The sequence below is a fragment of the Pongo abelii genome, chromosome 15 (assembly GCF_028885655.2).
Source record: "Pongo abelii isolate AG06213 chromosome 15, NHGRI_mPonAbe1-v2.0_pri, whole genome shotgun sequence".
Classification (NCBI taxonomy): domain Eukaryota; kingdom Metazoa; phylum Chordata; class Mammalia; order Primates; family Hominidae; genus Pongo; species Pongo abelii.
The window spans coordinates 79,249,357-79,261,705 of NC_072000.2; the positions used below are offsets into that span (position 1 = coordinate 79,249,357).

A 12,349-nucleotide genomic window follows, 5' to 3' on the forward strand; every position below is an offset into this window, starting at 1 on the left:
ATAATCGGAAGAAAATATAGGAGATTATATTTATAATTGTGGATTAGGGAAGAATGTATTCTGTTTTTTTTTTTTTTTTTTTTCAGACAGGGACTCACTCTGCCACTCAGGCTGGAGTGCAGTAGTATGATCACGGCTCACTTCAGCCTTGACTTCCCAGGCTCAAGAGATCCTCCCACTTCAGCCTCCCAAGTAGCTGGGACCAGAGGTGTGAGCCACCATTCCTGGCTAATTAAAAAAAAAAATTTTTTTGTAGAGACAAGGTCTTGCTCTGTTACCCAGGTCGGTCTCAAGCTTTGGAGCTCAAGTGATCCTCCCACCTTGGCCTCCCAAAGTATTGGGATTACAGGCGTGAGCCACTGCATCTGGATGGATTTTTAAATTTTTTTATTTTTTTGAGTTGAAGTCTCACTCTGTTGCTTAGGCTGGATTGCAGTGGTGCTATCACAGCTCACTGCAACTTCAAACTCCTAGGCGCAAGCAAACCTCTCACCTCAGCCTCCCAAGTAGCTGGCACTACAGGCACATGCCACTGTACTTGGCTAATTTTAAAAATTTCTTGTAGAGATGGCATCATGCTATTTTTCCCAGACTTGTCTAGAACTCCTCGCTTCAAGTGATCCTCCTACCTTGGCCTCCCAAATTGTTGGGATTATAGGTATGTAATCCCAACACCTGGCAAATCCACTGCGATTGGCTGAATTTCTAAAATAATACAGAAAAGGCATTACATATAAAAGACAAGGTTGATACATTTTAACACATTAAAATCAATAATTCTGTTCAAAGACATCTCAAAGTAAAGAAGACAAGCCATAATTGGGAGAAGACATTTATTTATATGATAAATAATTGAAAGAAGATTAGTATCTAGAATATAAAAAGAACTCTTACAAATCTACCTGGAAAAATTTTTAAGCCAAAAACAGTAGGTAAAAGGCACAAACAAACATTCACAAAAAACTCATGGCCAACAAACACATGAAAATATGAACAGTAATCAGGAAAATGCAAATTAAGACCACAGAAAAATATCCTTTTATACCTACCTGATTCCCAAATAATAAGATATTTGATAATATCACATGTCAGTAAGGATGTAGGTCAGCTGAAACTCTTTAAATATTGCTGGAGGGAGCATACATTAATTGAACTACTTTGTACTATTAGATCTATTTGTAAAGTTGAACATTCTATAGCCTCTGATCTAGCTGTTCCACTTATATAAGTGCCAAGACATACACAGGACTATTTATAGTTTATGTTCACCCACCCCCCTAAAAAGATTGGAAACAACCCAAATATCTGTTGAAAAAAAATGAATACATAAATTATGCTATAGTCCCTGAAATATTAGTGCAAATAAGAGAACTACAAGTTCTCACCAGTACAAATTCACCAGTGCAAATAAGAGAATAACAAGTACATGTAACAACATGGATAAATTTTATGAATGTCATATTGAGCAGAAAAAAGTGAAATATACCACATATTTACTAAATTGTAAAATAACACAGAACATAAATTTTACCATCTTAACCTTTTTAAGTGTGCAGTTTAGCGAAACTAAACTGGCATGAAGTACATTCACATTGTTGTGCAATATAAATGCACAACCAGGCCCGGCACGGTGCCTCACGCCTGTAATCCCAGCATTTTGGGAGGCCAAGGCGGGCGGATCACGAGGTCAGGAGATCGAGACCATCCTGGCTAACATGGTGAAACCTCGTCTCTACTAAAAATACAAAAAAATTAGCCAGGCGTGGTGGCGGGCGCCTGTAGTACCAGCTACTGGGGAGGCTGAGGCAGGAGAATGGTGCGAACCTGGGAGGCGGAGCTTACAGTGAGCCGAGATCGTGCCACTGCACTCCAGCCTGGGTGACAGAGCGAGACCCTGTTTCAAAAAATAAAAAATAAATAAAAATAAATAAATAAAAATAAATAAATGCACAACCATTATCCACCATCTATCTCTAGAACTCTTCTCAACTTGCAAAACTAAAACTCTGTAGCCATTAAACAGTAACTCTCTCCCTCCCCTCAGACCCTGGCAACCACAGTTCTACTTTCTTTCTTTTCTCTATCTTTTTTGAGACAGGGTCTTGCCCTGCTGCCCAACCTGGGGTGCAGTGGCAGGATCATAGCTCACTGCAGGATCATACATAGCTCACTGCAGCCTCGACCTCCCAGGCTCAAGAGATCCTCCCCCCTCAGCCTCCCAAGTAGTTGGGACTACACACATGCATCACCACACCTAGCTAATTTTTAAATTTTTTGTACAGATGGGGGTCTTGATATGTTGTCAGGGCTGGTTTCAACTCTTGGGCTCAAGCCATCCTCCCACCTTGTCCTCCCAAAGTGCTGGGATTCAGGTGTGAGCTACCGTGCCTGGCCAACACAGCTTTGCTTTCTATCTCTATTAATTCGAATATTTTAGTTTCAAAGTGAGGAATTGGTTCACATTCCTCAACGTATTCGTCGTCATGCCTTATAACTTGCATACACACACATATAAATTCTTTAGTATATATAAAATACTATATACCTTGGTTTTTTTTTGTTGCTGTTGTTGTTTGTTTGTTTTTGAGACAGTCTTGCTCTGTCACCCAGGCTGGAGTGCAGTGGCACAATCTCAGCTCACTGCAACCTCCACCTCCCAGGTTCAAGCTATTCTCCTGCCTCAGCCTCCCTAGTAGCTGGGACTACAGACATGTGCCACCACCCCCGGCTAATTTTTGTATTTTCAGTAGAGACAGGGTTTTGCCATGTGGCCAGGCTGGTCCCAAACTCCTTTCAGGTGATCTGCCCACCTTGGCCTCCCCAAGTGCTGGGATTACAGGCATGAGCCACTATGCCTGGCCTATATACCTTATTTTTTTAATGACTTGATATATGAAAAAATAATGACAATATCCAAAATTGGCTATAATATGGTAAATGCTAGCCAGCATGTAAATTGATACAATTTTAAAGACATTTAAAAATTAACACACAATTAGCCAGGCATGGTGGTGTGTGCCTGTAGTCCCAGCTACTCAAAAGGCTGAGGTGGGAGGATTATTTGAGGCAGGGGAGGTTGAGGCTGCAGTGAGCAGTGAGCGTGCCACTGCACTCCAGCCTGGGCAACAGTGTGAGACCCTGTCTCAAAATAAACAAACAAATCAATAAATAAAAACTAACACACAGCAAAATTGACAAATATTTTATGGCTCTTTAGAGCAACTGTGTTTTCAACTTCAATTTCTGATGTTCATTGCTAATACACAGAAATATAGTTTTTGTATCCTTGCTAAACTTAGGTTCTAGGAGGTTTTGTTTTTGTTGCTGTTGACTCTGGGATTTTCTGTGTAGACTATCATGTCTTCTGTGAACAGGGACAGTTTCTTTCCATTCTGTATGCTTTTTCTTTTTCTTGCCTTATTGCAAGGGCTAGGACTTCACGTATGATGTTAAACAGGAGTGGTGAAAGTAGACATCCTTGCCTTGTCCTGATCTTAGGGAGAAAGCAATCTTTTACTGTGAAGTATGATTTTTGGTGTAGGATTTTGTAGATACCCTTTATCAAGTTCACGAAGTTCCCTTTTGTTCTAGTTTTCTGAGAGTTTGTATCATGAATATTGAATTTTGTCAAATGTTTCTTGCTGCATCAATTGACATGATCATGTGGTTTTACTTCTCAGATTGTTAATATGGCATATTACGTTGATTTTTAAGTGTTTAATCAGCTTTGCATTCCAGGTTTATGTTTTACTTTGTAATTACATATTATTCTTTTTTTATGTATTGCAGGATTTGATGTGCTAATAATTTGTTGCAATTTTTGCTTCTATGTTCATGAGAGATATTAATCTGTAATTTTCTTTTCTTTGTACTACCTTTGGCTAACTTTGGTATTGACATAATCTTTTTGGAGGGCAATTTGTTAATTGTAACAGAAGTCTTTAAAATGTGCTCGCCTATGGATTCCACTTTGAAGAATTTATCTTAAGGAAGTAGAGATTTCTATTACACACATACTTTGGGTTCAGGTAGACCTGGATTTAAGTATGAACCCAATCCTTATATTAACTGCTTAAATTCTGTGGGTCTGTTTTCCAATGTGTAAAATGGGGATGAGGACCTATTTCAGACCTTATTAACTGAGACAATTCACATACAGTGCCCAACATCCAGTAAGTTTTAAGTAAATGGTAGCTCTTGGTATTACGTTATACTCTCTGGCCTCTCTGTAGGAGGACACTTCTGTCCAAATCAGAGGATGTCATCTTTGCTTCTGTATTGGCTCCCACTTTGAATCTCCTTAATCTTCCTCATCTCTAATTTCGCCGTCTTCTGTTAGACGTGTTAGGCCTTGAGAATACAAAAGCAACAAAAGATATCGTCCTTGTTTTCAGAGACATGAACCTCCTAGACACAGGCGCAAACGGTACCAAGCAATGTAACAGAACAAAATTGAGACGTCTGCCCAAGGGGCAGCCGGCCCTGGACACGCATTCAGAGCGTCAGTGTCAGCTGACACTCGGGAGTTACAGCTCGGGCGGTCACCGAGCTGGGAAGACAGGAGGCAGTGCCGCAACTTCTTCAGCGTAGCCTTAAGTCGCGGTGAGGGTCGCGTAGAGACTTGCTGCTCCCATAGCAACGGGACCAGCCACCCTCTACAGGCCGGACGGGTTACTTCCGTTCACCGTCGGCTGAGCCAAGAAAGGCCGCTTCCGATCCCCCGAGGCGCGGGGTCGCGCGGACGCCCGGTTGTAACTGAACAACCCGAGCCCCACGTCTCTGATTGGCTCAGGCAGAGGAAGGGGGCGGGAGAGCGGCAACGAAGGGCGTGGCCGGCTTCCACTCAAACTTGAGGTTTCCCTCCTCCCCTCACAGCGGAAGCCGACCTCGCCCGCCCCGGAAGTGCAAACTGTGTGGTCTGGCAGGTGTGGATTCCGCCGGTGAAGGCTGAAGGCAGCTACCTTAAAGATGCCGGGATCTGCAGCGAAGGGCTCGGAGTTGTCAGAGAGGATCGAGAGCTTCGTGGAGACCCTGAAGCGGGGTGGTGGGCCGCGCAGCTCCGAGGAAATGGCTCGGGAGACCCTGGGGCTGCTGCGCCAGATCATCACGGACCACTGCTGGAGCAACGCGGGTGAGGCCGGCCTGCTTCCGCCGGCGAACCTGGCCCCTGTCTGTTCCCGATCCCAAGGCTGAAAGTTTCCCAGGCCTCACTTCGCGTTGGCTCCTCTTATCCTCTCTCTTTTGGACTGTAGGGGAGCTGATGGAGCTGATCCGCAGAGAGGGCAGGAGGATGACAGCCGCTCAGCCCTCCGAGACCACCGTGGGCAACATGGTGCGGAGAGTGCTCAAGATTATCCGGGAGGAGTATGGCAGGTCAGGCTCACGTCCTGGGCTCCGGGTTGGATCCAGTGACACTTTTTGCACGGGCCCCTCTCCCTGCTCGGAGACTTTATTGGAGCTGAACAGCCCTTGTTACCTGCCTGACCACTCCTCCTGCCCACCTCTCTCTTTGGGTCTTGTTGCCTCTATAGACTCCATGGACGCAGCGACGAGAGTGATCAGCAGGAGTCCCTGCACAAACTGTTGACATCCGGAGGCCTGAACGAGGATTTCAGCTTCTATTATGCCCAACTCCAGTCCAACATCATTGAGGCGATTAATGAGCTGCTAGTGGAGCTGGGTAAGAGGCCTGATCGCTGGGAAAATGGGACTGGTCACAGGCAAATAAGGGAACAGAAGCCCCTGAAGGTTGTTCGTTAGCAGAGACGGGAGATTAGCTGTCTTCTGGTTCTCAGAGTTTTGTCCTCCTTCCTGATTAGGAAATGTTGCAACAGGTGACAGGACCAAAGTAACCCTCTCTACTTTTCCTTACAGACCAACCCTTGATAGCCTGCAGATCTGTGGAGTGGAACAGACTCTATTAGGACAGAGTTTTATTTTCATTGTAAAGAAAGAAAATGAACTCCCTAGAGAACCAAGGTCGATAGACCTCCTTCACTATCTGAATTTTTATACACACGTACACGTATACCATTTCTATCCCCCTTGTCATTGCGGTCCAAGTGACTTGCAGATATTCATTGTAATCAGAGGGTGAAGAAGCTGCTTCCAAATTCCTCCCCCATTTTTCTTCTCTGGCCAGTCTCTCTCACGTAGAATTGTTGTGGCCACCTTTTGGAGGAAGACTCCTTTTAGGCCGAAGCTCTGTTTACCCTATTCTCAGCACTTTAGGATTTCCCAGATTGCCATTCCTTGGCTGAATCCACTGTCTTCAAAATCAGTTGTAAGGAGCTCTGTAGTGACAGAGGTGGTTCATAGGTAGGGGTACTTCTGGAAGAGGGCAGGCAGAAAATCCCAGAGGAGTGGGGCTTTTAAGAAATTGTGACATAGCTGGGTGTGGTGGCTCACACCTGTAATCCCACAACTTTGGGAGGCCAAGGTGAGTGGATTGCTTGAGACCAGGAGTTCAAAACCAGCCTGGGCAACATAGTGGGACCCTGTCTCTATTTAAAAAAAAAAAAAATTGTGACATTTCACTTGAAGCACATTAACCCTGTGGTACCAGGGTCTGCTAGGTGGGCAGTGCATGTGAAGGGCAGACATCTTTTTCCATACATGCATAATGTGTGTTTGTGATATAGCAATTTCATATATATATATATATATATATATATATTTTTTTTTTCTTTGCAAAACGGTTCTTACAGAAGGGACAATGGAGAACATTGCAGCCCAGGCTCTGGAGCACATTCACTCCAATGAGGTGATCATGACCATTGGCTTCTCCCGAACAGTAGAGGCCTTCCTCAAAGAGGCTGCCCGAAAGAGGAAATTCCATGTCATTGTAGCAGAGTGTGCTCCTTTCTGCCAGGTAAGGAGACTGCTGGAGTTGCTACTAAGAAAAATGAAAAATGAAGAAGAAATAAACAAGGATGGGTAGGGCCATTCCAACCTTGAATTGATAAGCAAGACTTTGAGACACTGAGAAGATAAAGTAAAACATTAAGGGAATTTTCAAGTTGTTCGTCCTGTGAACATTCATAAATAGTGGTTTAAGAAAGTTGGGGCTGGGAGCGGTGGCTCATGCCTGTAATCCCAGCACTTTGGGAGGCTGGGCGGGTGGATTACCTGAGGTCAGGAGTTCGAGAGCAGCCTGGCCAACATGACGAAACCCCGTCTCCACCAAAAATACAAAAATTAGCTGGGCGTGGTGGCACATGCCTGTAATCCCAGCTACTCTGGAGGGTGAGGCAGGAGAATTGCCTGAACTTGGAAGGCAGAGGTTGCAATGAGCCAAGATAGCGCCACTGCACTCCAGCGTGGATGACAGAGTGAGACTCTGTCTCAAAAAAAAAAAAAAGATGGCGAACTGCTGGGTTCAAGGAAAGATAGGTTGGTTCTTTTAGGAATTAAAGCAGGGTAAATTACCTTGGGGATGACTGATGCTTGGTCTGACCTCACTTGATCCTAAGTAAATAATAGGTCTCAAAAAGGAAATATGTAAGGATGCAGGATGTTTTAAAATAATGAGCCAGGAGCTATCTTGTCAGCAATCGTGATTATATTATACATGCATGTTGTATTTCCAGTTTTATGGCTGCTCTGGTGTTGCTGTGGAGCATTAGACATTTATTAGCTTCCCCTGGGCTTCCCTACAGCTTACCAGAGCTATGATAGTCTGAAAAATCAGTTGTCCAAAAAATGAGTTATCTATTGGAAATTATGTGCTGGATATGCCCATATCACACAATTCCCCAGATCCAGTTACATTTGAGAGCACTTTTCACTATTTCTCACTCTTTCTCTTAGAATCAGCCTTTCCCTCCCATTGCAGGGTCATGAAATGGCTGTGAATTTGTCCAAAGCAGGTATTGAGACAACTGTCATGACTGATGCTGCCATTTTTGCCGTTATGTCAAGAGTCAACAAGGTGGGTGTATTTGGAGTTATGTTGAATTCATGAAGATTATGTTTCTAAAATATTGATTTTTATCTCCTCCTGTAATATCCATCGTGAGAGAATAAAGTTTCTAGCACCTTTCAAAGTACATACTTAGGCCTTTTTAATCTGTTAACTGAATTTCTTTTCCCTTTTTCTGCATCATTGTTCCTCTCTTGGAGTAGCCTCTAAATTTGGTTGAAGCATCGAAAAGAATGAAGTATTAAATAGAACTAAGGCAAGAGTGTCAGTTTCTAGGGATTGGCTACAGGGCTCCTGCCTTATGCTCAAAGAGCTTGGCAGTTGTGGATAGTGAATGAAAAAGATTCCTGGCTTCTCAGAAGGTACGGCATCTCAATTTCCAGAAAATATGGGACTGAGAGCAGTAGGTTTTGCAGTTTCTTGTCCCATTTTACATTCATTCTTTCCTTGGAAACCTACTTTTAAGCTAGAACTTGTACTGAGCCAGGGATCCCTTCCCCTCTACCAGTCTGTGACCCCTCACGATACCAATTCTGAGGTCTGAGCATTTAGCTTTTTGTGGCCAGTGGCCCTTTTAAGGCTCCACCCCCAGGATGGCTCACATTTTTTGTCTTGTCCCAAAGGTGATCATTGGCACAAAGACCATCCTGGCCAATGGGGCCCTGAGAGCTGTGACAGGAACTCACACTCTGGCACTGGCAGCAAAACACCATTCCACCCCACTCATCGTCTGTGCACCTATGTTCAAACTTTCCCCACAGGTATGTGTGTCTGTCTCTAGCTAGAAGGCAGCAGAAAGAAGGAAGCCAAAGGGTAGGGTTGAACTCTGGGACTTCAACCAGCTCACTCCAGGGCCTCCATTTATCTGCATTTACTTAATGGATTACACCCAGTGGAGGCTGGAAAGAACCACAGAAGTCTTGATTCAGTAAAACAGTTGAGAGTTCTCAGCTGTCAACTTTAGGAAGTCAAGATTGTAAGGACAATATGTAGTTGGGAAAGGTCCTTTGCTTACAATTGCCACCACTCCCTGTCACCTGACCATTTCTGAAAATGCCAAGCAGGTTGAAAGTAGGATCATAGAATCAGTTTGGTTATTGTTGCAGGGCCTGTCCTTTGTAACCTGAATACAAGCAGGGACTAAGTGAAGAGCCATTTCATCAGTGATAGAAGCTATTTGCTTTGAAAACATCAACCTATTTATAGGTCTCTATTTTTTAAATTGAGGTGAAATTCACATAACATACAATTAACCATTTTAAAGTATACAATTTAGTGGTATCTAGTACATTCACAGCATTGTACAACCACCACTCTCTAGTTTAAAAACTTTTTCTCCACTCTAGAAAAACACCCTGTACCCATTAAGTAATCTCTCCCTATTTCTCCTTCTCCCCATCTCCTCTAATCTGCTCCTGTCTCTATGGATTTGCCCATTTTGTATAAAAGGAATCATATGTGACATGTTGTGCCTGACTTTTTTCACTTAGCATGATGTTTTCAAAGTTCACCCATGTTGTAATGTCAGAATTTCCTTTCGAGGCTGAATAATATTCCATTATATGAACATACCACAATTTATTAATCCATTTATCTGTTTATGGGCATTTGGGTTGGTTCCAGCTTTTGGCTTTTGTGAATAATGCTGCTATAAGCATCTGTGTATAAGTTTTCTGTGTGGACATATGTTTTCATTTCTCTAGGGTACATATCTAGGAGTGGAATTGCTGGGTCTCTAGTTTTTAAAAATTTTTTCCTTTTTAGTTCCCCAATGAAGAAGACTCATTTCATAAGTTTGTGGCTCCTGAAGAAGTCCTGCCATTCACAGAAGGTACAGAAGCTGTGTGTGCATGTGTGCATGTGTTGTGTGTATTCGGGGTTTGAGTGTGCATATGTTTTGGTCTTTTTGTTGTTTTGTTGGTCAATAGAACTGAATGCTGTCAGGTTGTGTTTTTTATCATACTTCCTGTGAGGACTGTTTTCTTTAGCAGCTCAAAGTGCTTGAGGACCTGATCAAGTCCATGTTAATTTGTTCTGAGACAAATATATTTTAGATTTGTTGGGGCTATTGTGGGTTGGATCATCTAGCGTTGTCTGGGTTTGGCTTTGCATGCTGTTTGAGATATAGACAACAACCAGTTGGGAAAATGTACCTGTTTTCCTGCTATAAGGAGTCATTTTGGTGAATTGACTCCCAAAAGAAGCAGGTTGTGAAATGTTCCTCCTTAGAAAACTCGCCTGTAGCCTGGATAGTCTCATGTGTTGGGGTTCTTTTCTCTGGCTTCTTCTGAAGGCAGCAGCTCAGCTCGTTACACCTGCAGCCTCATCAGCAAGGGTGGCCTTACACACCCTCTGAGAGCAACGCATAGTAGTTGGGGTCCTAGTTCCTCTTGGAAGTTGAATGACTTCATCCCTTTATTTAAATAAACATTAAATCTTCAAGAAATAGTTATTGAGCACTTACAATGTATCCAGCACTCTTCTAGGCACTGAAGATATAACAATGAATGAAAAAGATAAGGCCCTGTTCCCACACATTCTATTGTGGAAGACAGATGAGAAAGTATCAGGTCATGGGATGCCTGAGGACAAGCAAGGCTGATGTGGTAGAAAGTGGCTAGGGGCCTGAGATTGAGGAAGGGTCTTAATGAGATGACATTTCAGCTGAGTCCTGAATGAACAGAGTCCACCATATGAAGATCATAGTTTTCCATGAGCTGGTGCAGGGGCGCTTAGCCAGTTAGAAAAGGATGGCCATACATGGCTAGACAGTAATGAGCAAGGGGGAGAGTGGTCCAATTCATGTGGTGTGGCAGGGAGGGCCCAGATCTTAAACTTCAATCCTGAGTTTGAATTTTATTCTGAGGGCTATGCAGAGGCATGGGAGAGTTGTAAGCAGGGATTGTCATGATCTGAAGTCATCTCTTCTGGTTTGCATTTTTCCATAGCTTCCCATCCTTGGGGAGCTAATATGCCTGCATTCTCGAGCCTGGAATCTATATGCTACTTAATTATGAGAGAGGGAGCCTCAGTTTTACCTTTAGCACGTGTGCTTGCCTTTCAGGGGACATTCTGGAGAAGGTCAGCGTGCATTGCCCTGTGTTTGACTACGTCCCCCCAGAGCTCATTACCCTCTTTATCTCCAACATTGGTGGGAATGCACCTTCCTACATCTACCGCCTGATGAGTGAACTCTACCATCCTGATGATCATGTTTTATGACCGACCACACGTGTCCTAAGCAGAGATTGCTTAGGCAGATACAGAATGAAGAGACTTGAGTGTTGCTGCTGAAACACATCCTTGCAATGTGGGAGTGCACAGGAGTCCACCTAAAAAAAAATCCTTGATACTGTTGCCTGCCTTTTTAGTCACCCCATAACAAGGGCACACGTCCAGGACTGTGTCTTGCCTTTCAGATCTTAACAGAGCAGCAGGGCTTAACCTGTTGATTTTGGAGCCTCTTAGTGACCTGGCTGCGTCTGTGTCAGGAACTTAAACTTTCTGGTTCAGTAGTGTGTTAAACATAACACTGAATACCTTGCTGGGATACAGATTTTTGCTCAGAAATGGCTACGACACTTCTTCTAGGCTCTACCAATAAAAGCCACTTGAAGGTTCCATAGTTGGTTTATTTATTGTCCTACTTTGACAGAACTGCTTGAAACAGCAGCAGCAGAGCCTTTTTTGTGTTTGCATAGAGGGCTGTAGTTAGAGGGAAGAGTGTACAACGTGGAAGTACTGGCCAGATGCAGTGGCTCCCACTTGTAATCCTGGACTTTGGGAGGCTGAGGTGGGAGGCTTGTTTGAGGCCTGGAGTTTGAGATTAGCCTGGCAACATAGCAAGATCCTGTCTCTACAAAAAAATATTTTAAAAAATTAGCCAGACATGGTGGCACATGCCTGTGGCCTCACTATGCTGGAGGCTGAGGTGGGAGGATCACTTGAGCCCATGAATTCAAGGCTTCAGTGAGCTATGACTGTACCACTGCACTCCAGCCTGGATGATAGAGCAAGACCCTGTCTCTAAAAAAATAAAAACAGAAGTACAAATGAAAGTATAGTTTCCTTTACAATTCACTGCTCCTGGCCCCAAACATCTTGTTCATAGGCTAAAACAGTAGTTCCAAAACCTCACTGATCATCAGAATCACCTGAGAGTGATTCCGATCACTCACTCACACAGTCTTGGGTTTCATCTCAGTCCTACTGCATCTGATCTCAGGGTTACTACCTGGGAATCTGTTTAAAGCTTCCCAGAAAAGGATAGTCTCATGTAGTGTTTATAGGACTATAAATTGGTACTACCTTTTAGAGGGCAATTTGGAAGCTGTATTTCTAGAATTATTTGTACAAGCAAAAAGATTTATACAGAATGTTCAGTGTAGTAGTTGTAATGTCATAGCCTAAGTGTCCAGCAATAGGAGA

At 43.5% G+C, this 12,349-nt stretch overlaps 1 protein-coding gene across 2 annotated transcripts; it reads left to right on the top strand.

Moving 5' to 3' along the window:
• Positions 1–3,191: 3,191 nt before the first annotated feature.
• Positions 3,192–11,542, top strand: EIF2B2 (eukaryotic translation initiation factor 2B subunit beta). Of its 2 annotated transcripts, XM_002824947.6 has the most exons (8): positions 3,192–5,131; positions 5,253–5,373; positions 5,532–5,680; positions 6,708–6,871; positions 7,835–7,930; positions 8,545–8,682; positions 9,686–9,752; positions 10,986–11,542. In XM_002824947.6, exons 1-8 carry the CDS (start codon positions 4,969–4,971, stop codon positions 11,141–11,143), a joined length of 1,056 nt encoding a protein of 351 aa, XP_002824993.3. In that variant the 5' UTR covers positions 3,192–4,968; the 3' UTR covers positions 11,144–11,542. The 2 variants fall into 2 exon arrangements, with proteins under 2 accessions (XP_002824993.3, XP_009247591.3); XM_009249316.4 differs by lacking the exon at positions 8,545–8,682.
• Positions 11,543–12,349: the final 807 nt, after the last annotated feature.